Below are 23,544 nucleotides of genomic sequence, written 5' to 3' on the forward strand. Positions count from 1 at the left end.
GGCTCACCTGTGATGGCTGCACTGTAGCTGTCCCCAGCTTGTAATCTTGTGACCTCGGCAAGCTGAGAATAGCTGAGAAGACAAGGAGTGGAGATGTGAGTCCTTTCCTCTCCAAGTCCAAGCTGTCCCTGCAAGCAGAATAACAATACCGTGTCAGCGACAGGATTAAAAAAAAAAAAAAAAGGTTTAATCCCTATGATTTCATTTCTCATAGACAGAACAGTTCAATTAAGACACCTGTCTAAGTGGCATTTCAATTTTGGGGAAAGGGACAATTTCCCCTTGTTGTGTGGCACCAGCAAGCGAGTCAAATCCAGACAATCTTTCATCTCACCCTCATACATACTGCCCTGCCATTCCTGAACGTAAACACGGTTGTTAGATTTGTCAAGTAGGACTTGTATATCAACTCCGGGGTATCATAATTCAGGTGCATCTCTGTAAAGCCCTGTTATAATATCTGCTGTGTAAGGTTATATATGACACCAGCAACCAGCGATTCATCTTGTCTCAAACGGCTGTCACTGAGGAGGAAATACTGTTAAAAAAGGCACACTGCATATTTCTTTCAGCAGCCAAAAGTCTGCCGTGTTTCATGTTTCATTTACCATCATGTATAACTACCTGGCAATGCAATTCCTCAGCGATGAGCGGGCTCTGTGTGTGTAAAAAGAAAAAAAAAACTGTGCTGAAACACAGAGGCTTAATAACTGTGGTGTCTCGTGCAGTACAATGGCGCATGCTGTCCCCAATTTAAATCTCTTTCTTTGTGTAACAAATGGTGAGTGTGTTTAGTTTGACTTCTCACAGCCGTCCTGCTCCTCTCTCTCCTGCGGAGATAAAGGGCTTTCTGCACTGTGCTCATGTGCACATCGGCATGCCCTGGCATATGTTTGAAAGTGAGCACAATATGTGTGAGTTTACATTTGAGTGTGTGTGCGCCAGGCAGTAATCTGGGTCTTTAATTGCTTATTCGTATGTGCGCTACTGTGAGGATTTGTAGATGCGTGGCAGCATATGTTCCTGCTGTGAGTGTGTGTGTTTATGTATTTATAGGTGTGAGTGTTTGTGCTTCCGTCAGAGTGTGTGTATGTGTATCTGTGTGTGAGTGTGTGTGTGCGTAAGTTTACTTGCATTTAGGTACAGGTAAGTGAGCAGATGTGTCCATACCTGAGTGTGTGCACGTGTTTGTGTGTCTGCATGTGTTTATACTTGTATGTGTTTGTGTGTGTCTGAGTGAATGAGCACTGTCAGGTGCTGCTCCATGCTGTGCCAGCTGCATCTGGAGCCATCTGTGTTGGGGCTCAGTGGGAGGGGAGCGGATGACTTTAATGTACTTGAACCCCAGACAGACCTTTCCCAGACACTCGTCAGTATGAAACCAAGACAACTGGGCCCAGTCAAGCTGAACTGGCTGATCTGGGTGGTGAGCAGGAGACAGACGCTTTGGTTACACTGTAACCCCCGGTCAGACTCACTAGGGAACCTCTGGCAGCCGGATACACACAAACACTGGAATCTGTTTGTTTCAATGATAGAATAGCAGTGTTTGATATCAGAGGACACTCTCACCTTTTCTTAGCTGTCAGGGCTCCGCTGCCTACTTTCGACCATGTTACCCAGGGTAACTTTTTCCAGCGGTCTGTGCACCTACAAGTCTGAGTTTGTCCAAACTCGTATGTGTGTACATACTCAACAGAATCAGAAGAGCTACAAGAGTTTGGACTTGTTTCATCACTTTTACAATTCTCTCAGAGGACTTAGTTTGGATCTGTGGTTTTATTATTTATGTAGTCAAAACTGGCAGCATACTAAGAGAGCAAACTTTTGGGCTGGTGTTGATTTTATAGGTCTTCTTTGAGGTGAGCAGGACTTCTTTTGATGTTTATCTTTTTTTCTCTGTTAATGCATACAAATGTGTTGAATGAAAATACACTTTTTCTTTTAAAATCCAGCCAATGTTTGCACTGGTTATGAATTCCTTACTTCAATGGCACTTTTTTTGGAGAACATTTGTAACAAGAGCTTTGCACAAACCCCTACACACAAAAATACATTAATCTGCAATGGTGAAATAGATTTCAAATACTTATTTCAATCTAGTACCAAAACATCGTAAAATAAACTTATTTTTGCAAGTTAGACCGTGAGGGGATTTTCTTGCATCTCTTGGTATACTCGTCTCTCTCCCACAAACCTGGCTCATGAGGTAGATGTGTAGTATTTTTCAGTTTTGAAACATTTCATAGAACATATACTACTAACCACATTCAGACTCTCGCTCTGAATACACTCACATGATAAAATAAAGCAAGATATCCATTCAAGATGACAACTCAACACATCACCCACAAAACTGAGACGAGTACAGTACATCAACGCGCAGTCTTCTTCCACAAAGAGATCACAGAGGCCTTGTAATGATCTTGCAGCAACAATATGATTAGTGAAGCACAAAATCAATTAATGCAGCAGTGGAATCAATAGGTGTCTCTCAGCATATATGTCCTGCAGTTAATTAATAAACAAAAAGGACATTAAGCAGCAGAGCAGCAGACTGTGGCAACGACTGTCATCAGTCACAACGTGTGTACTGATGGCATCAGCAGGAAGGGAAAGGGGAAACGCAGACAGATATAAATGCGAGCACGCTGAAATACCAAACACACCCACAGGCAAAGATGTGCACTCTATGTACACATACATTTGAGAGCATGAGCATGCATAGACACACTGTAACGCACAAACGCACTCATGCATGTGCCCTCACACACTTACACAAACAAAGGCATGTTTTTGTTTTTTCATCCTTTCTTCTTTCACACACAGAGCATTCCGTAGATCTGTGGTATCAATAATCCTCATTTGAGTCTACTGCAGCAGCCCAGACCATATTAGCATCAATTTGGAACAGACCCAGGGTTCGATGAGGCCTGAACTGTGTTGGAACCAGGCCCGGGGTTTCCACCATCACCAGGCCGGCTCACTTATTATTTACCATGCGTGATGAGAAACCCTCATCACTACATTACAGGCAGAATTGCAATCGACATACTGAATGGCCACACTGCTCTAAAGCCACACCTCAGATACACATAAACACACAGCACACACGATCGCTCCCCGGTGTCTAACAAAACATTTCACAGTGGGAACAGCAACAATATCATCAAAATGTTTTTGTTTAAGTTTCATGTAGTCGTCTCTTATTATTCTGCGTTGATGTAAAATTGCTGCAGGCTTGGTTTTATGTTTTATTATTATAATCATCATTATTATTAGGGTTTTCAGGCATGTGTGCGCTAAACACACTCATTGTTCAAAGACAATCCGACAAAAACAGGAGACCTTGTTTTATTCACACTGCTCTCTTTTCTTCTCCAGTCCTAAATTCTTTCAAGACTTTCAAATCATTTTTCAAGGGCTAATTCTGGTCTTAGCTTTACAAATCATTCATAACGTGGCCTAGTATTGTCAAAATATTGCTACATGTTAATTCTGAATATCTAAAATGGTTTCAATACTCATTTTTCTGCGTTTTTTCACTCTCCTCTCTGACAGCGAGTTGATGCCCCGCTGTAGTGCCCACATAACCCCAAGTCCTCTAGAGATGCATGAACTTAGGGGCTGTTGTTCTTAACACAAGCCTTGTTACATTAATCCTACAACAAAAACAATCTAAAACTCTATACCCTCGTTATTGTATTAGTTTTCCCCATGGTATCGAACATAGTATCGGATATCAACATTTTTCTAGGTCTTTCACCAAAGTTCGAATTCTAGTATTGTGACAACACAACTGCTTACGGTCATCTGTGGCTCATCCCTGTACTACCATCATTCACTTTATACGTGAAACTGTTTTTTTTCCCCCTGTGCCGTCTACCTCATTATGTAGGCTGCTGATCCCATTAGAAGTCTATTGGATGTTATGTCAATTAAGTCAACTCCCCAACACAACTTTAGCAGACAGTTGACCCTGTTATCACACAGCTGACATTTGGAATTGAGACATGCGTCGAGACTGCAGATCTGGTGGTCTGTGTTGTGTTTAGGGCATCAGAGACGCGGTCAGACTGGCTTACTGGGTTAATACAATAACCGGTAATGTGAAGTTATATTCACAATTTAGACATGAGAAGTTTAGATTGTGTTATTTATTCAAAAGAGTACACATAAAAAGTGATTGTCTCCCCCTCACAACACCACTTTCAGTTCTCCTGCTTGCTTTGACACTTGCCACCCCCATTATGCTGTTACCATATTGATTCTGGCTGTGGCACACACTCTCTGACATCATTCAAATTCCCTCTCACCTCAATCATGTGATACAGCGCAGGCCGTCCGTCTTTTAGTCTCAATAGGAGGAAAACAATGAGATTTCTATCTGTAATACTATTACGAGCCGTAATAGGGTTAGAGCTGTCTGGGTTTACCTTGGTAAAGCAGCGGAAAACTTTATTAGGTTTAAGACCTTTTGCTTTTCTACTTTTTCTGCTGCTACTGATACATAAGAGCCTTTAAGCCCCAGAGAGACGAATGTATCAGCTTAGTTGAAATAGTTCAAGATGGCCTCTCATCTCCCTTCTTCTCCAGTGGCAAACAAAGTGTTATCTTTCAGGTGGTGGAACCTTTCTTATTTTTTTACGTGTTGACGGGAGTAGTTTCGGTGTGGCACTGTGCGGCTGATTACAGGGGGAGTCTTAATCAGGTGGTGCAGTCTGCTCGGGGCCCCTGGGGCCGCGAGTGTGCTACATCCTGTCAGACTGCACAGAGAAACAATCAATCATCAGAACGGCTGCAAGACAGAGGAGAGAGAGAGGGCAGGAAGATAGGAGCGAGGCAGAGGAGGAAGAGGAAAAGGAGAGAACATGATGAGGGAAGAGGGGAAGAAGAGACGGTGCCCTTGCAGTGACTAACACAGAGTTATATAGACGTGAGAATACCTATGAAAATCCAATGAGTCTAGTTAGACTAGAAGCCACCCTGCATTGTTGAGAGAGCAGTGTGGAAGCCAAGGCCATGTCAGAGCTCATAACAACTGATGTCTTACATTTTCATTGCTCTCCCCCCTGTCTCTCTAACCTTCACCTACATGTTTGTTTCACTGCCCTGGCAGAGCGTCATCCTCACTGTCATGTTGTAAAAGTGATCAGATTTTTGGCCGTGGTTTCAAACGACCTCACAGATAAACACAAAAGCCAGGAGGAAAAGGAATCAGAGAGAGACAGAGAGAGACAGAGGGAGAGGGGGAACAGAGGGATTGAGGTGGGCCTAGGTTTTACACTCTCTGGGCTCTGTCTGAAGGCTGTGTAATGATGCGGCTCTTTAAAGACAGTCTTAAATGAAAGGCCAGAACAATCCTCGGTGACAGGTGGGATTCTTTATCTAACAGAGGAGGAGAGACAGGACAGGGCCAACAAACACACACACACACACACACACGCACACAGAGCCTCACATACTTTTGGCTATGCACGTTCAAAGGGGCATGCACATGCATAAACTACAGTAGATTCCACGAAGAGGATTTCCTGCTCTGTCCATGTGAAGCAGCGGGGCTAAAATGGACAAATAGCAGATCCCATAAAGGTGATTTATAGAATTTAAAAAGATGTGCGTTCTTGGCACACCATGAAGGATATTAAGTGCTCGAAGGGAGGGCTCGGACACAGATCCCTCCAAAACCTTTTAATCTCCACTCTGGAAGGAAAAAAAAAAATCTTCTCGAAAATGTCTCAAAAATGGAGCAGAGACAGAGAAAGAGAGAGAACACTTGTGTGATACGAAAAGAAAAAAAAAAAAAAGTCCAGTGTTGTTTTTTAGTATGCCTCTCCTGCTAGGGCCAAAAGTGGAAAAATGTTTGGCTCACCTCTTGCCCCATCCCCCAGGAGAAGACATTCCCATCATCTGAAAAAAAAAGAAAGATAGAGTGAGAGAGAACATGGTAAACCAGCAGTCTGCAAGCATTTTTTAAGAAAGGCAACAAAAATGAAGCCTGTGGTTAAAATAGAAAAGAAGAGGGAAAAAAAAAAAAACAAGAGCGGAGGGTGAGAAGGGAAATGCACAGCTGACAAAAGTGGCTCAAGCATCATACATCAAGCACTTGTTACCTCTCCCGGTGCTTGTGATTGCACATGACTGCAAACAAGTCAGTGATAAAAATCTGAAGAAAGATGAGACCGATCGGGCTGGCTTTAAAGATCATCAATCACAGCCCTGTAAGCTCAGATATTATTAGTTCAAGTAAAGCTGCACTCTTCCATTTTATGGACATCATAAAAGACTTTGGGGGGGTGGAGGTGGAGTGGAGGAGATCCCCCAGTGTTTTAACTAGGACCGGGATGGATGTGTTTGGAAAAGCAGACCGGATGGATGGACAGCTCTAATGTAGTAGCGCTAAATGAATCACTCACACTGCACCAGTTCCCCAGGGGAAGGAATGTGGGACGGGAGTGTAAGGCCCCACTTACAATATGTTAGAGTAAGAACAAGTGTATGGTCAAAAAGGGCTAAGCATGTTTGTGCGGTGTCATATGTGTGTAAGTGCGTGCGCGTATGACCTCTCAGACGCACGGCAACGGCTTGCACTGAACTCTAGTCTCATATATACATCACCTGAATAGAATCTTTAAATTCTGATAGTGATCCGTCCCCGGAGAGATACATCAGCTCAAATAAGTCTGATTCAAGATGGTAATAACAGGTGCACGCAGTGTGCTCGGTTTTTACTGTCAAAATGTGACATCTTTATTAATCTCCTGACGGGTACTTCTTTGGGATAAAGAGTCATCATAACGTGAGTGATGACTAATGACAGTTTGTTGAAACATTCATGTGGTCTTGTTCAAGTTTGTAAAAATATTCACACCCCGGAGACACATAAAAATGACTAGAGCAGCATTAGATCCAAAATCAAAAGAGGTGTGACACAGTGAGACCTCCAACAAGTACATCAGCGTCTTCTGACTTTGAAGTTGTTGTTGTCAATATCAACAGGTTTTTGGTCCATAAAGAGACCTTATTAGATTTTTTAGCTTCAGCTGAGCTCCCTGAAGAAGATGAACACAAATGATGTCATGGCTCCAAGATTACCACACTAGATGTTCAATTTTTAGGATAATTGAAGACATTTACATAATCGGCATTATAGGAGAGGATCTTGTTGGTATATGCATTACAGGGTGTGTACCCCGACATCAGGCGACTAACATTTAATTCTAAATGATGCGCATCAAATCACCCGATGAAGAGCCGTTACCTTCTCCCAAATGCTATGTTTTTTTCCTGCCAGCTGTTAAATGCAAAGCTACACTGATCAGTAGGAATACCTGTGTTCACAGTCTGAAATCTGTGTCGGTCCATACCACTGCTCCCGGAGTAATCTCTCCATTTTCAATTTCACTTATTCCTCACAACTTTTTTTTTTCTCCCCCACACCCCTCTCTCTCTCTCTCTCTCTCTCTCTCTCTCTCTCTCTCTCTCTCTCTCTGCCTGCCAGTGAGGACATAAAGGCCAGTGTGAAGTCCATCACTGCCTGGTGAATAGCTGCCCTTTGTGCCTCAGAACTTAATTCACAGGCTGAAAGGACCCCCAGCCCTGCTTTAGCACCTCTGTGTGCTGCCTGATTTAAAAGAGTTTGCATGTCCACTGAAAGCCCTCTGTTAGGTTAAACACACCGAGTTTAGTCAACTTTTTGAGGATTTAAAAATCAAAGGGGCTGACCGATGTGAAAGCAGCGTTCCAGTTTTGTAATATGTGTTTACTTTCTATACTAAATCGTAAATAAAAACAGTTCTGGTGCAGACAGTTTTTTTCACAGTCACTTATTTCTACTTGTTGTTTTCACGGTTTCCTTTACCCTCTCACCCCGCCATACATTACAGTTTTGACATACCCGAAGCAACCTCATTTGGTGTCACAGCCAGCTCATGGCAACAATGTCCAACAAGAAAAGACTTCCAAATTTCCATTTCGAGCAACATAAATTTTCCTCTCTCCTACTTTGGTATTTGTGGTTTGCAAAGGGCATCAATAACACACCCACCTCCCTGACTTGCTTTCTCGCTCCTCTCTCAGAGACCCTTGCCGGGCTTGTTAGGCCTGACACTGGCACCCTAGTGAACAAAAGGAGTGCACGGCTTAGGGCTGCCCAGGAATGTCAGCGGGTTCACATTTCACATGCAGATGCGTGACCCCAGAGCCCTTTAGTGGGAAGGTGCGCTTTAACCTCGCAGAGAAGCAAGAGGAGGGGAGATGGGGGGTAAGGGGCACCTTAAGGGGAATCTGGGATGGGGGGAAGGGGTACAAAATAAGAATGTGAGTTTGCGCGGCTTGCATCTGCTCTTAAGCTATGAGTCTGTCTCTCTGTCTCTTCCTTCTCTCTTTCCCAAAACACAGATGCGCACTGCTAAACTCCGCTGATGTACCTTATAGAGTATCATAATTGTCGATATTCTGAACACTTGTCAGAGCCATCTCCTTTATGTGTGATCCGCGATGCGCCCCCTCTCTTCCCCCTACTCCGGAACACATGAAAGCATTAACTTTTAAAGTGCATACTTAAGATTTTTCCCCAAATAATTGAAAAAGCACAATGGGAGGGGTTATGTAAGGCAAAAGTACTGTGAGCTCTGCAAAAGAAACCAAAGCTACTGTCATCTGCTCTCTGTAGGCCCAGGCAGGCACAGTTTCAACTCAAGGGCTTCGCACTTCTGTAACTCGTTCTCCTTCCCTTGCTGCTCTCCCTATTCTAACTCTCTCTTTACCCGCTTGCCTCTCCCCCCTCTCCTTTGCTCTCGATCGTGGAAACTTCAAAGACAGCAAGATCTTCTGCAAAAGCATGAAACTTCTACATCGTTGTTTGTTTTGACCCTGTAGCCCCTTGCTACAACCCTCCACCTCCAACTTGCAAGTCCTGCAAAATACATGAGGTAGAGAGACCAAATCCAGAGCTGCTTCCAACCCCCCCCCTGCCTGCCTGCAACCTTCATTCTTCCATGCACTACTGTTGTGTAACTTTTGTAGAAAGCAGCTCTGGCATATGGCACTGCATTCTACTACAATGACCTCACAAAACTGATGACAAAGTACAATAAGTTTCTTGTTAGGCAGGGGAATATAAACTTTTCAAATACATTTTATATATTCCAGAAAGAAAATGAAAATAAAAATCAATACCACACAAAGTTGTGCACTCACACACACACGCACGCACGCACGCACGCACGCACGCACGCACGCACGCACACACACACACACACACACACACACACACACACACACACACACACACACACACACACACACACTTATGCTTCCACACTAACTCATCTGGCCTAGCCTCTGTAGGTGTCTGGGCTGAGGACTGGAGTTCTGATTTCGTTCTGAGAAGTACAAAAGGGATGCATCTGCCTCCAGCCAGCCTCAGATCTGTCATGACGTGACTGTGAAAAACTATAATGTTTACAGTTACCTGAAATTGACGAGAATGGAAAATCAAAAGAGGCCACTCAAGTTTGTGATATTCTCTTGTCATCGTCTAGATGACAATGTGGTTGACCTCAGAAGATGTAGGGAATGCGTAAAACCAGCCCGCCATTCACTCAGACGTGTGAATATACACTACGAGTCCTTTGTTATGCCTTGAACCTATGAGAGGATTATTTTGATGATATGCAATAATCAAGTTTAATAAAAAAATAAACAAGAGCAATCATATAACCAGTCTTTAAAACTGCATTTATTATGTTGTTATCCTGTCGTCACAAACGCCATCGCCATCCCCTGATTGTCAATTTCAATGCTTATCCGAGTCGGAGATTCTATTCTGCAAACAGATTAATCAATATTCATGTCAGAGTGCTTAATTGTTTATCTGCATGGTGTATGTGTGTGTATGTGTGCGCTCTGTGTTTAGCAGTTCTGCCCTCTAATAGTTGAGACATCTATAGCATTCACAGCAAGGCCAGGGGAGCAAGGGAGCAATCCATAGGCCTGCGTAGCCATGGCAACTAAACAAGGAATAGGCTAGATGTCAGGCGAGCATGGCTAAATTACCCATTAGAGAAAGCAGGAAGGGGAGAGAGGGAATACTGGTCAGGGCACAAGAGGCTAATGGGGAGATAAGATGGCCAACATATAGACTACACACATACACGCACACACACAAAACGATGGGAAAACTGATAGGGGTTGTCACATAAAGGTGCCGGCACAAACATACACTGAAATAGGAAAATACAATTAAACATGAACAGTCTCTCTCAAATAGAGACACAAACACAATGCACGCGCGCATTAACGCACTCATAAACATATGCTGAACGCACAAAACAGTGGACACCGGCATGCGGGTGCGCGCAGGCACATACAGGCATCGAAAGGGCACAAAGGGAAGACAAAATGGTTTTAATAAAGACGCCCTCTCGGAGAGGTTGCTTGTGAATGTGAGGGAGATGTATTTATAGGAATCCTCCTGTGAGATCCTCTGCGCTCAACCTCAGATTTGTGCAGGGGAGAGAGAGAGAGAGAGAGAGAGAGAGAGAGAGCGAGAGAGAGAGAGACTGTGTTATAACCTGTTTCTTTATCGTAATCCTTGACGCAAGGCCCTAGTCCTTGAATCTATACTAATGAATAAAAGAATAAAGACAGAATTGGCATAAGTATCTAAACCATTGCAGGAGTGAAAAGGTAAAAGGGGATTGGCCTGCTGGTACAGTCTTGCTGTGCATATACATGTAAGCACACACACACACACACACACACACAATATCCAAACAAGCTCACATCCTCTGTGAACAACATAGTCTGTGCAATGCATGTACACACACAAAAACACAGGCACATGCACACCCTGACACACAACCCCTCCACACACACACACACACACACACACACACACACACACACACACACACACACACACACACACACACAGTCAGGCAGGCAGGCTTCTCCTGACTTTAATGCTGCACATTCATTTGCATGCGCCATAATTAGCGTCAGGCACACAGAGGCTGGTCCTGGGGGAGCTCTGTGATAACCGCTTCCCCTTCTATTAGGGCTCTCATTCCAAGAGTGTCAGACATTGCACATCTTCATCGCAGGGCCTGCAGCACATTGGCTCAGCGGAACCTCTGCTGCTGTAGCTGCTGCCGGAGCACGCAGGAGGAGAGGCAAGGCGGCGGGTACAAGGGGCTCGAGAAGAGGTGGAGGAGGCTAGACTGCCGTGGAGGGCGGGTAGATAGAGGAGGGGACAAAACAAGGACTGAGAGATGTAAAGAAATAAAAGGGATGAGGTGATAAGTTTGGAAGACAAAGAGAAAGGGGGAAAGAGAGACAAAGAGAGGTAGCGCATGGCAAAGGCGGTTTGCACATTGTGCGGCAGACAGACAGCGAGACAGGCTGGACAGAGGTAATGAATGCAGTTATTAAATTGTTTCAGCTGCAAAGAGGTCTATTCTTATGCCATTATAAAGGGAACAATTTATCCCCACTGATCGGCCCTGTCTCCTTTCTCCTCGCTCACTTTGATCTGCCAGCATATTGCCTTGATGTGTCCTATTCAATAGCGAATCTGGGGCAATTTTAATGCTTTTGTACCTCGCCACCGCTCCACTTCTCCCTCCCTGTTTAAAAATAGCTGTTAATTATAAGTGCAGTTTAAATGTCTCTAGTGACCCAGAAATGCAGGTTGGAGTGAGAAGAAGGGATTGAGCATCTCCAAGTTTAAAAAGAGCGAGACACTATTTCTTTCCCTCTATCATGCTTTCTTCAATCTCTCCTTTCTCCTCGCATCCCCCTCCCACTTCTTTGTCTTCTCCATTCACCTCCCCTCCGACTCCGCTTCTCCATTCCTTTAGTGCTCCTCCACATTTCTTTTCCCCCCATCTCTCGCTCTCTCTTCTCCTCTGTGGCGTTTCCACGTCTCGGTGGGAGCGAGCAGGGCTAGAGGATAGGGGATTCAATTCTTTCTCTCCAACACACGAGAGAACTGCAGCGAGACATCGGAGACCATGGCTGTGAAACCGCTTCAGTGTGCAGATTGTACGTGCGTCACACCGAGTCTTTGTATCTCTCTCCTCAACTTCCTCCTCTTATGCAGCCGCAGGAGTGGGATGTTGAAAGGAAAGGCATGTGAAGGTGCGCTAGGTAGCGCAGTATGAGGCAGAGGCGCAGAGTATACCTGTGGGGAAGAGAAGGGGCTGCGCAGGGACCTGAGGTGTGCACCTGGGGGGTGCAGTGTTATAAATAAAGCATTAGCCTCTTGAAGGGAACAGAGATGTGAGGGGCTGTCTCTGCAGCTCTCTTTTCCCCACTAACTCTTACTAACAGTTAACCCGCAGGCATGTACATGTGCTCCTTTCATCGCTGAGGAGGTACATATAATCGTACAAAAAAAAAAAAAAAATCACTAAGAGATAAACTGTGGGACTCTCGCATCACAATCTGGGCACTACTTCATCTTTAGGAGAGGTCAGAAATAAACTTCAGTCACATCAGTGAGTGGCTGACAGGACCGGTGGATAGACTCAATCATCTCCTTGTGGTTGCTTTGTGGAACTGTGTAAAATAAAGTCTAAAAGTTGAAAATGTGTCCAAACTTGTGTGAAGTAACAGAAAAAAACCAAAAAAACTAAATGGTAGTTGTGGTAAATCACTACACAAGGCTGTGTAGGCTGACTGGTGACTTCTGAGCCCTGTACCATGGTAACACCGAGATATAAAAGGACCCCCCACCAGAGAGCAAGAAACAGCAGTGCGTCCCCTCGGAGTTGCCGTAAGGCAGGAGTTGTTTGCGTGCGTTTGTGACATGTGGGAGAGAAAATGAAAAGAAGTTTGTTGCTGCTCGATGCACCAACGTTAGATCTCCACGCCCCACCTATTGTTATCATATCAAACTTGCTCAGTTAGATGAACCCAAGACACTCGGTCACATTGTTGGCACCCGTGTTCCTTCTCTGCGGTGTTTATTTCAATAATATTGTTGTTATTTGTTTTGTTGACATCTCAGACAACTTGGTTTCAAGCTTCAGAGGCTGAGGACAGCTGAGTTATGGACATGTGATGCAGAAGCGAGGACCCTTTTTTTTAAACCTGGCATGGGGATGTATGCTGGACACTCGCCAACCACAATGTCATCATCTATCAGAGTGTTTCACTGTGTACAGTGTCACATGCCAATTCGGTAGTCATTGTTATTTACCATAACATCATAACAATAACGTGGGCAACTTAAAGTGTCTCATAATACGAAACATGTTGCTCCTAGACTGAGGCCTTATCTTATCTCCATTACATTGCGGTACTTTGTGAATAAGTATAGTTCAGAATAAAATATTTTGACCACAAAACCTCCCCTACACCCACCTTTGTAAAACACTATCAATATATCATAAATATATGACACATTATAGTGTCTCAAAGCCATACATGATGCCACATGTGCAGATGACATACTTAAAACTGATTCTGACACTAGATTAAAATCCGTTGTTGTGTTGTTGGGAAATATGCGTAACCCCACTGACAGAAGCGGTGTGACACTGTTCAGAGTTTCATGGTCTAACACCGTGTTTCTTTCAGTAATATCCCGCACTGAGCGGTCCTTAAACAGCGTTCTGCTGGTTGGCCTGATTGTCTCCTGCCCTTGACTCAGTAAAGGGCAGGAGACCTCAGAGCACTTCAATCATCACAGGGTCAAGGTCAGGTGTGTGATTATTGCATATCAGATTCCTAAGCAACTTCACATAAATTAGCAACATATTATTCTGTCACCGTTTGAGGTAAGTGGTTCTACTAATCAGACAATGGCTGTAGAATTGAGATCCTATTCGATCTTATGTTGAGATTGATGCTCGCTTTATTGTTCCCACAAATCCTGGCGCAAACAATGGCATGAAACTGATTAGCAACACTTGGTGAGAATATGAGAATACAAGAATATTGTGAAAATTGCTCGAAGCCAATTAACTATTCTGTCCCTCACTAATACTCTTATCTCCTGTTCTTTTCTTCCCATTCTCAAGGTGTACGTGCCTCAACCTGTCACTAACCGTTTGAAATGCTACACAACTGTGTATTCTTTGTCTGAAAGAAGAAGTAGCATAATTTTCTTTCTCATTTGTGTCAGTTGCTTATCCTAAGACCATTAGAATGCCGCCGGGCTCCTCCCACTCATTACAGTTTTTATTGTACTTTGAGACTGGAAGAAGTCTGGCCTTCCTAAGAAATGCATCAGTTTCTATAGGAGGATGTATTCTTTCCATGCACGCTGAACCTGCACCACTGGCCTAAACTAAAAACTCAACATGACCTCTCTGTGTCACCACTGGATGCCAAAGACATAATGTATGTCTCCATCAGTATCCATAGTCCGGCCTGAAAATGGTAATATGCACAGGAGATGGCTGAGCAGTGCCGAAACAAGCACCCGATGCCGACCCGCTCGCTCAAGGCGGGCAAGCACTTGATAGATAAATGAGAACAATGTATGGTTGGTCCACAGGCGTGGCGGCATTGACAGAACTCATAAAACAAAGTGTTAATGCTGCCCTTGGTATGGGAGGCACGATAGTAAATAAAATGTTATCTGGTGCCAGTGTGAGATACATCTTTAAACATCAGCCACACAAGTGGTAGCCAGTGAAAAGTCTGCTCAATTGATTCAAAGTGCCAAGGCTGCCACCGTAACACGAGCTAAAGGATTCTTTCATGTTGAAATATGAAACCATTAATCTCACAAAAAGTAGTAGCTGTGCTATTCTTGTCCGTATCAAAGGAATATGAATTATAGTCAGACAAACAGATGTGTTGTTTTATTTGTCAATAAACATGTCAAGTGTACAGCACTCATAACTCAGGGGTCATCCAGGTGCATGAGTTTTTGATAGTCTAATGGCCTTAAAGTGAGTAAGTTAACTCTTCTATAAATGTCCAGGGGGGTTCACTTCACAAGATTAACATGTCTGTTTTCCAAAATACAAGGGCAACTGTCATCACACACACACAAAGGCTAGCTGCTGTATGACTGTGTTGTCTAACTAATTTCAAGTTTTTTTATGCTATGTCCCTCATGAAAGCAATCATTTTTTGGATGGGAATTCAATTTGACTTTAAAGTAGATTGATGCAAGTATAGTTGAACACAACATCTCCTTCAACTAACTTTTTTTCCCATGAAGTCAGTGCGCTCCTCAATTCATAAATTGCAGATCACACAAAGACATGTTGGAGCACATATAAAAATGTTAAACTAATACAGAGTTTACTAACAGTTTAGTCATACTGTACATTATCTTACTGTGCATGTGTGCTTGTGGGTGTTTCTCATTTTTGTGGAATTGGAGGGCTATGGAAGTGAAAGCCACAAGAAACTTGACACCTGGTCATGGGCTTTCAAATATTGAAAATTTGAAATATTTCTGAAAATGTGACACACTTAAAATTGCACTTACACAACTGAAATGGCTGTTGAGCTTTAGTGAAAAAAGAAGAATGAGAATCTGTATTTGTCGCATGCACTCATATTCAGTATGGCGCAGTACAACTTGTTCTCTGCATTTAATCCATTCTGAAGGAGCAGTGGGCAGACGGCGCCCCGGGACCAGCTCAGCTCTAGACAAGTGCCTTGGTCAGAGGGACTGGCAGGAGAGGTAACCTGAAATACACATAAAGGGCTTCAGCCCATTCCTACTGAGAGGCTAACCCTGCTCACTTTTCAAGCAGTTGGTAAAACAGATGAGTGTTTCCTTGGTCTCAAGAGGAGGCATCATTTATAAAAGTAACACTGTGTAACATGTATTGTACATTTTATGCTAGATTGATGACTAACTGCTCACTTTTTTCCCTGGCCTGCTTGTATTCACTGTCACTGCTCCTCGGCAGTAACTCCATCACATGGCTCGGTACACTAACACAAATGACGCACTGACCAATTCCTGAAAGACACTCGCTTCTCTGCCAAAATGTAACATATAGTATGTCTTACTGTTACTGTCTTTTTTACTGTTGTTTTGTTCACTTTTACTGGCAAACTGTGCTCGTAAATAATTTCTTCCTCTTTGAACACCCTGTTGTTAAGGGTACATGCAAGTCAAACACTCGCCCCCCTACATCTCTGACAACCTACAGCCACAGAGTTACAGTATTGTATGTCGGAAACAAAAACTAATTCAAGATAATAAAAAAAAAACTTGCTGATTATAACACTTTTTTCCACCGTTGTTTGCTGATTTAAGAGGCAGATGTGATTGATATACTCCCACTCCAGAGCCCGGACACCTTAAGAAATGTCTCATGCAGGTATTTTTTTTTAATTCAAGGTAAACAAGGGAAAAGCAAAAACTAAATAAATAAATATATAAATAAATAAAAATCGCTGAGCAAGGATGACAGTGTAGAGATGGGAGTAGGAGATACTAGCTAATGACCTTGATAAACCAGGGACACTGAGAGCCCGAGGAGACGACGTGATGTGTTGCCGTGACAGCGGTGTAGTAGTGCTGGTGACAAGAGGAGATGAGGAGGCTGCACACTTCTTGGCTGGTGTTACACATTAGTGTTGTCGTTAGCCAGGGGCATCAGGGGTGATTGTGTGCACGTGTCTCGCGTGCGTGCGTGAGTGTGTGTGTTTGTGGAGCGAGGTACGAAGACATCCTGGTCGAGGCCTTGTGTGGTGACAGAGGCTGATAACAATCTAATGAGATAAGAAACGTATGCAAATGAACCTGGCCACAGTTCACACTAATCAGCTTAACGCCCGATAGATATCAGCTATCTGTCGCATCGCTCGCTCGCGCACACACACACACACACACAATTGCAAGCTCTCAGAAGCTAAAACAATTGGTGTGAGGCTTTGCCATGCCATGTATAAATGCGGATATACACATAAAAGGTTCACACAACATACTGCACAATGTAATTTGTAGGTACACACATACATAGTTGTGCAATAACAGCTTGACCACATACTGTAACACCATTCACACTGGTATGAACATGCTTAATAAAACACACACACACACACACACACACACACACACACACACACACACACACACACACACACACACACACACACACACACACACACACACACACACTGATTTATAACATACAAGTATAGTAAAACTGCACACAGTGTCAAACATATGGGTGAATGGATGCCACGGTGCACAGGTCCCTCAGTTCTTGGGGTCATGTCTTTGACAAACTAAGGACAAGAGGCCCCAGCACAGGAATGCAAGACCCAAAATAGCTGAACATAAATGGAAATGGGAAATGTCTGACAAGAGCCTCATAAGCAAGAACAAATTACATGGCTGTTAGGAATTGATTTCCTTGTGCCCGGTGATGCCAAATAAGATTTTTTTTTTTTTTTTGTCACACGTGAACTCATCACAGATAACATTTGTGCTTTCACTCTACTCAAAATGATGCCTCTGCCAAATAGCAGCCAAGTGCAGAGTGTCACTTTAAATGTCGTGCGGTCACCAGACAGAGGGGAGAAGTCGTGCCCCAGCTGTACTCTTCAACACATCTCTCCACAGCTATTATTATCTGGGAATCCAGGGCATCCTACATGGTCTGGGGACAAAATGGTGACTAGCAGTAAAAAAACTGACCCTGGAATAACACAGCTGCCTTTCATGTAGTCTCACCCCTGACCTTCGCTGTCGTACAAGCATGCATGTCAGAAATTCTTACAATTCTGACTATGTTTACATTGGGACCTAAATATTTTTTAATTTGTAACTGAATATGCTTTATGTATACATTTATCAGTTTATTCCCTGTGACAAGAACAGAACAGAGTCATTCTGGTACACTGCACATCTTTCCTCAATGATACTTGATGAAGGAAGGACAAAGGACTCTTACATAAATTGAACTTGTGACTGTCCTGCAAATTATGTGTTCCAAGCAGATAAATAAATCATAGCTGTTGACTATCAAGTGTCTATCAAATCATATGGTTGTGTCAACAGCTGAAATTCAGCTATGAACTTTTGAATTTTTCATATTTCTGCATGCCATGTCCTAGCACCTTTTCTCTCTTTTACTCATTCTGTAACTCCCCATGTCTCTTGCCTCTTGGATCTCTCTCTGACATTTACCACTAAGCTACCTATTTCAGTCGACCTATTCATAAGCAAAGCTGGGCCAAGACATCTTTATGGAAATCACCGCTCTGGGTGTGTTGATTTGCAAAGGGCATGGAAGCTGTTCAGGCTAGCCTTGCCCTCTTCTCAGGTTATACAGAGCGAGATGGAGATAGAGAGACAGACACCGACTTCCATAAAGACAGACAGTGACGTAGAGGAAGTGAAATAGAGAGCACCTTGCTATAACTATATTGGTTGGCTCCAGCATGTTGGCGCCCATCTTATCTGGCTGGAGTCCCACACAGCATTCATCTAATGAAAACCTGGCTGGCTGGCCGGCCGGCTGGCTGTCTCATCAAGGCTCATTGCCAAAGGTTCCTCTCCCCTGCATCAAAGTCACTCTGCTTTAATGTAGCTTTTATCAATGGCCAAGTAAAAGCAAATAACTTCACTAAAAATTTCAAAGAAACCATAAAAAGAAATGTAAAGCAGAGATGAAGGCAGAAGACTAGTAATTCTTTAGGGGCACTCAGGTGGACTTACTGTGGAAACAATCAAATCAGAGAGGGGATGTTTATTATGCGCCCGCAATTTGGACGTGCACACAATCAACACACGCCTGCAAACATAAATACGAGTGCTATTTTACACACACACACACACACACACACACACACACACACACACACACACACACACACACACACACACACACACACACCAGGGACAAGCGGAAGCATGTACACAGAAAGGCCCACATGCTCAGAACTGCAGACATACATATAAAAAGGCATTAACTACTGCATATAATACACACGGTACAAGTTCGCTACATAGCCGTCACGCTTTGAAAAATCCCCAAGTGTCGCATTACAGTAGACTGCTAAAACTGTGTTGGCTGGTGATAGCTCCGAGACCACAGCCAGACTACAGTAGCAGCCAGTCCCCCAGTGGATGACTGGGCTCTGAATATGAGCTCAGTCACTGTAACAAGCCCCACTTAGTCACTGGCTCTCTCTCTATAGACCCTCTATGCAAACAGGGCCACTTAAAAACACCATTAGAGGCAGATTGCTCTAGCCTTAGAAAGCAGTTCAGAAGTAGTGTATATGAAAGAAGATGAGAGGACAAACACAGGTCTGATGAAATGAAAGAGTGATGGAAAAATGTAATAGAATATGTAATAGAATGTAATAGAAATGTAACAGAAGGTTTGCCGAGGGAGTTACTGATGGGTGCTGTAGGGTGTACTTCTAATTAGCGGCAAACTCGAGATATAGAGTGACAGCCGACATGACCAATAACTTTACTGCAGATTCGGACATGACAGAGAAATGCTCAAAAACATTAACCTCAGTGTCGAGTCAGTCTCTGAGTTAAACTGAAAAATGACATATTTGGAGGGTATTTTAAATCGTCTGCTGCAAAAGCTCTGTTTTTTAGCTTTTGTAAAAGCACAAGCTCCCAGATGTTTTACTTTAAACAATCAGACAAAGCAAGACAGCAGCAAGTACGTTGCCATTTGAGAACACCACTGTTTCTGGGTTCTCAGGGAAGGACTAAAGATCAGTCACATGCTGACCCACAACGTTGTATCTTCACCCAAATACTCCCTCCCCGTCTCACCCTCCACTGCCCCCCCATCTGTCTCTCATCCCTCTCTCACCCTCTTCCCATTCCTCTCTCATCCCTTTCCCATCTTTCTCTCATCTCTCTCTTGTCCAGCCTCTCATCACTTGTTCATAACTTCACAGCAGTCGTCAGGCAGAGTCACAGTTTCCATCAAAGGGACCAAGAACGGGTATTTTTAGGCAGGGGCTTGCTTTGCACAGCCTTTCCACAGAGAATAAACCATGTCCAAACATTAATGCCATGTTACACAAAAAAGGGCATGAGGTAAGACTCTCGCTTTCCCTCCCTCCCTTCGCTCTTTTTCCTTTTTCCCAGAGGGTTAGCTGCACCGTGACGGCACGGTAACTATAAGGGTGTACCCCCCGCCACCTTCACTGCCCCCTCGCTGTCCTCTGGATCTGTGTCAAACGAGGGAGCAGATTGGGAGTGGGCATGGGTGTATGCCAAAGTATTCTGGGAAGGGCTCCAAAGAACATATTTGTTGAGTGGGGAAGAGAGCGGAAATGGCCTGGTGTCTGAAGGGAGGCACGGTTGAGAAAGTTGGGTGAAGCAAGGGTGAGAGACATAACGCAAGGTGGGAAGTTGAGTCACCGAGTACAACCAAGGTAGATGTGGAGGAATGGAAGGGTCATTCCTGTATGAGGGCTGACTCAGCACTTACGAAACAATTCTGATTCACCCGAACAACCGTCGGACTTGACAAAAAAAGTGTCCTGGCGAAAAATGTTTTACTTGTGGGTCAGGACCCTAGATATGATTCACTGACTTGAAGATGATATAGTGATGCTTGTAACATACATTTAATTTCATAGAGTAATAGGTAAGAAATACTTCATTGTTCCTACAATCTACCAGCCCAGATAAATTATGCAGACACACATTGCCCACTGGGAAATGGGACAAGAGAGAATATAAAAGATGGAACAAAAAAAAAAACCTACAAAAGGTGACTTACAAATTTATTTATCAATTTACATATCATATTTATTAACGTACATATATATTTGAGATGTTATAGTGTTACATGTCGGTAGTTTACAATGAGTGTATTGCCGCAAAACCTAGGGCAATATGTTAGGAGTCATACATGTTATATGCTGGGGGTTTGATGGGCATTGTTCAGATTAGTGTGCGTGTGTATATGTGTGTGTTTGTGTATGTGGGGGGGGGGGAGGTAATTTCTGAGAAAGCCTTTTGAAAGCAAGCACATATCTTTGTCTTTGACGAAGACAGAACAAAAATAAAGCCTCGGGCCTGGTTTGGGTCTTGGCAGTACAAGGCAGTCTGTTGGGTGGGGTCCAAATGGTGCACGATCAAGCCGGGCTCAGGACTCAGGATAGAATAAAGTTTATAAGTACATTTTTCAATGCTTCAACATGTCATCCTCTGTCTCCTCCCTTCCTTTTCTCTCTTGCACTGTACTATATTAAAGGCAATATCACCAAAAAACTAAACTTATGAATAAATCTAATATGTTTTGCTAAATCTTAAGTTTCAGGGCTTCTGTGATAGTAGCAGTGTGTCTTTGAATGTGACTCTCACACATCATGTGCACAGAAGCCACCTGTTGATAGACTGTGGGTGCGTGTGTGTTTGTGTGCACTCCATGTTATAGGGCTGGCCTGTGACATGCCATACTTCAGTGCCAGGGGTTTTGTAGGGTCAGTGCTATTTCACACTGCTCCTGGAAAATGAGTGACCCCGGACCAAAACATACCCACTGTGACAGCACGTTACAAGGGGGAAGAAAGGGAGAGGTGGAGTCGGTGTCCTACACAGCCAACCAGTGACCTCTGAATATGACAGTGAAATGGTTTACCTACTTGACAAATGCCATGATGTGAAAAGTATGTTTCAGCTCCATATTTCCTCACACAGCTGCAGCTAAACTCCGAACAGGATGTGTGTTCACACACCTCACAAGGTCAGAGAAGCAACATCAAACAGTTTGAGTCCTTGTGGGATCTGGCTTACTATGGCTGTCTTTTGTCTTCCCTTTGTCGCATGCGAACACTCACTTGAAAGTGCTGGGATACATGCACAAATATAACACAGAGACACATACAGACAAACATAGACAGAGACAGGAGTCATAAACACCCTCGGCACACAGTTGAATGTATTAAAAAGGTGGCGTATGTACACATGTAGCCCCCCCTCCCATCGCACATACATGACCACACATCACACACATGCACATTCCATGTGCACTAGCTGGCATGCGGGGGTCATGCATAGCACATAAACTGGAAGCGGCACCTTCATGTAAATTCTTCCCTCTTGACAACTGAGCATTCTCATAAGCTCCGGTAGTCAGCTGTCTACTGCATTCTCCAAGAGGCAGGCATGACATTATGTTAATTTAGGGGGCCACCTAGGTGTGTGTGAGTGATTTTGTTCAAGTGTGTGCTGGTGCCTAAATGCATGTGTGTTTTAAAGGCAATAATGTATGCTAATATGTGGTAAAAGAATAGCATAGAACATGTAAACGTGAATAATGCTGGAAAGCAAAAGTCAACAAAATGCTTTCCAATTATATGTCTGCTGTTCTCCTTGTGAATTTGAGGGCATCTTCATCCATCTGTATCAGTGTAGTCCTCTCAGTGCAGCCACAAATAGACGTGCAAAGTGGCTCAATCCCTGTTGAATGTTTATCCAGGGAGGTGGATTATAGCAAACGGACATCTCCGTGCCACAGAGCAGGGCCTGATACCCCCATAAGCCAGGCATTTCCTGCCCTATGTGAGACATAATTAAGAGGGTGCTGGACGCCATCCGAGCCCGAATCCCCCAGACCTTCATGTGGCTTTTGTTCAGCCAGAAGACAAAGGGATATTGGAGGAGATAACAGTAACAAGTCCATGACAAAGAGGAAAGCTAACACAGATGTGCACGTAGCTCATAAATGATAGAAATTCTTAAAATCCAAGAGCATTCTAGCACGCAAACTGGCTCTGAGAATACGTCGATGGACACGACTTAGAGCTCACACACCTGCCAGTGCAAACCCACACACAAATGCTCAAGAGTCAGTGAGGGGCTACTCACATGCCTCTGGCCTCCTCATTCCCTCAAACTCCACTTCTTACCCTTTGCTTTGAACGCGATACAGGGCCTTACAAGGAGCAGCACAGGGGAGGGCAACAATTAGTCTGTTAGTAAACAAGTCCATCAGTTACAACCCCCCTCACCCGCCTCTGCGCTTAGATCGCCCCGCCCAACCCAGGAGGGGGTGCTTTGTAAGAGAAGGTGGAGAGTGTCAGAGCACTTGAGCTCCACTTCAGAGTACAGAGAGAGGGAGAATGAGAGTCGTGGGACTCCACTCCATGAACCTCGTAAGTTACCGCGGGTACTTCAGGTCACATTGCGTGATGAGGGAAATTTCGAAAATTGCGTTCTCAGATGTAATGTAAAACATCTATGGCAGTAAAAGAACAGGGAGTTAATGTGAAATGGCACTCCTCATAAGGAGGAGGAGGAAAATAAAATCAACCTCTTGGTTAAATTAATGAGGAGCAGAAGGACGCGTGATTCCTGACAGCTCTTTAATGCCTAGGTGAAAAGCCAGTGGCAGGTAAAGAGAAAGAAAAGATTCAGGTAGAACTGGAACAAAGGCAATGTCCAGAAGTGGGACACTATGTTGTTTTTTTTCCATCCCAATCTTTCCACAGCTGTCAGCCCAGCGCTGGACATACATGCTTGAGTCTGTTCATTCATGTGTCGATGTGTCAGTGGATGTGCATATATGTCGCCATCTGTGTGTAAACACGTGTGTGTACGTGGTGCTGAAGTGAGAGCAAAGG

General features: G+C 43.8%; 1 protein-coding gene across 5 annotated transcripts in view; it reads right to left on the reverse strand.

The window, feature by feature from the left end:
• Window positions 1–23,544, reverse strand: part of LOC119019073 (probable E3 ubiquitin-protein ligase HERC2) — a 300,235-nt gene that overhangs the window by 14,892 nt on the left and 261,799 nt on the right. For all 5 annotated transcript variants that reach the window (XM_037097301.1, XM_037097298.1, XM_037097302.1 and 2 more), the window contains 2 exons: window positions 5,873–5,910; window positions 8–128 (listed from right to left, as the gene is read on the reverse strand). In XM_037097301.1, the coding sequence (XP_036953196.1) occupies window positions 8–128; window positions 5,873–5,910 (159 nt within the window). The remainder of the gene's footprint in view (window positions 1–7; window positions 129–5,872; window positions 5,911–23,544) is intronic.

This window comes from Acanthopagrus latus, chromosome 5 (genome assembly GCF_904848185.1).
Source record: "Acanthopagrus latus isolate v.2019 chromosome 5, fAcaLat1.1, whole genome shotgun sequence".
NCBI lineage: Eukaryota > Metazoa > Chordata > Actinopteri > Spariformes > Sparidae > Acanthopagrus > Acanthopagrus latus.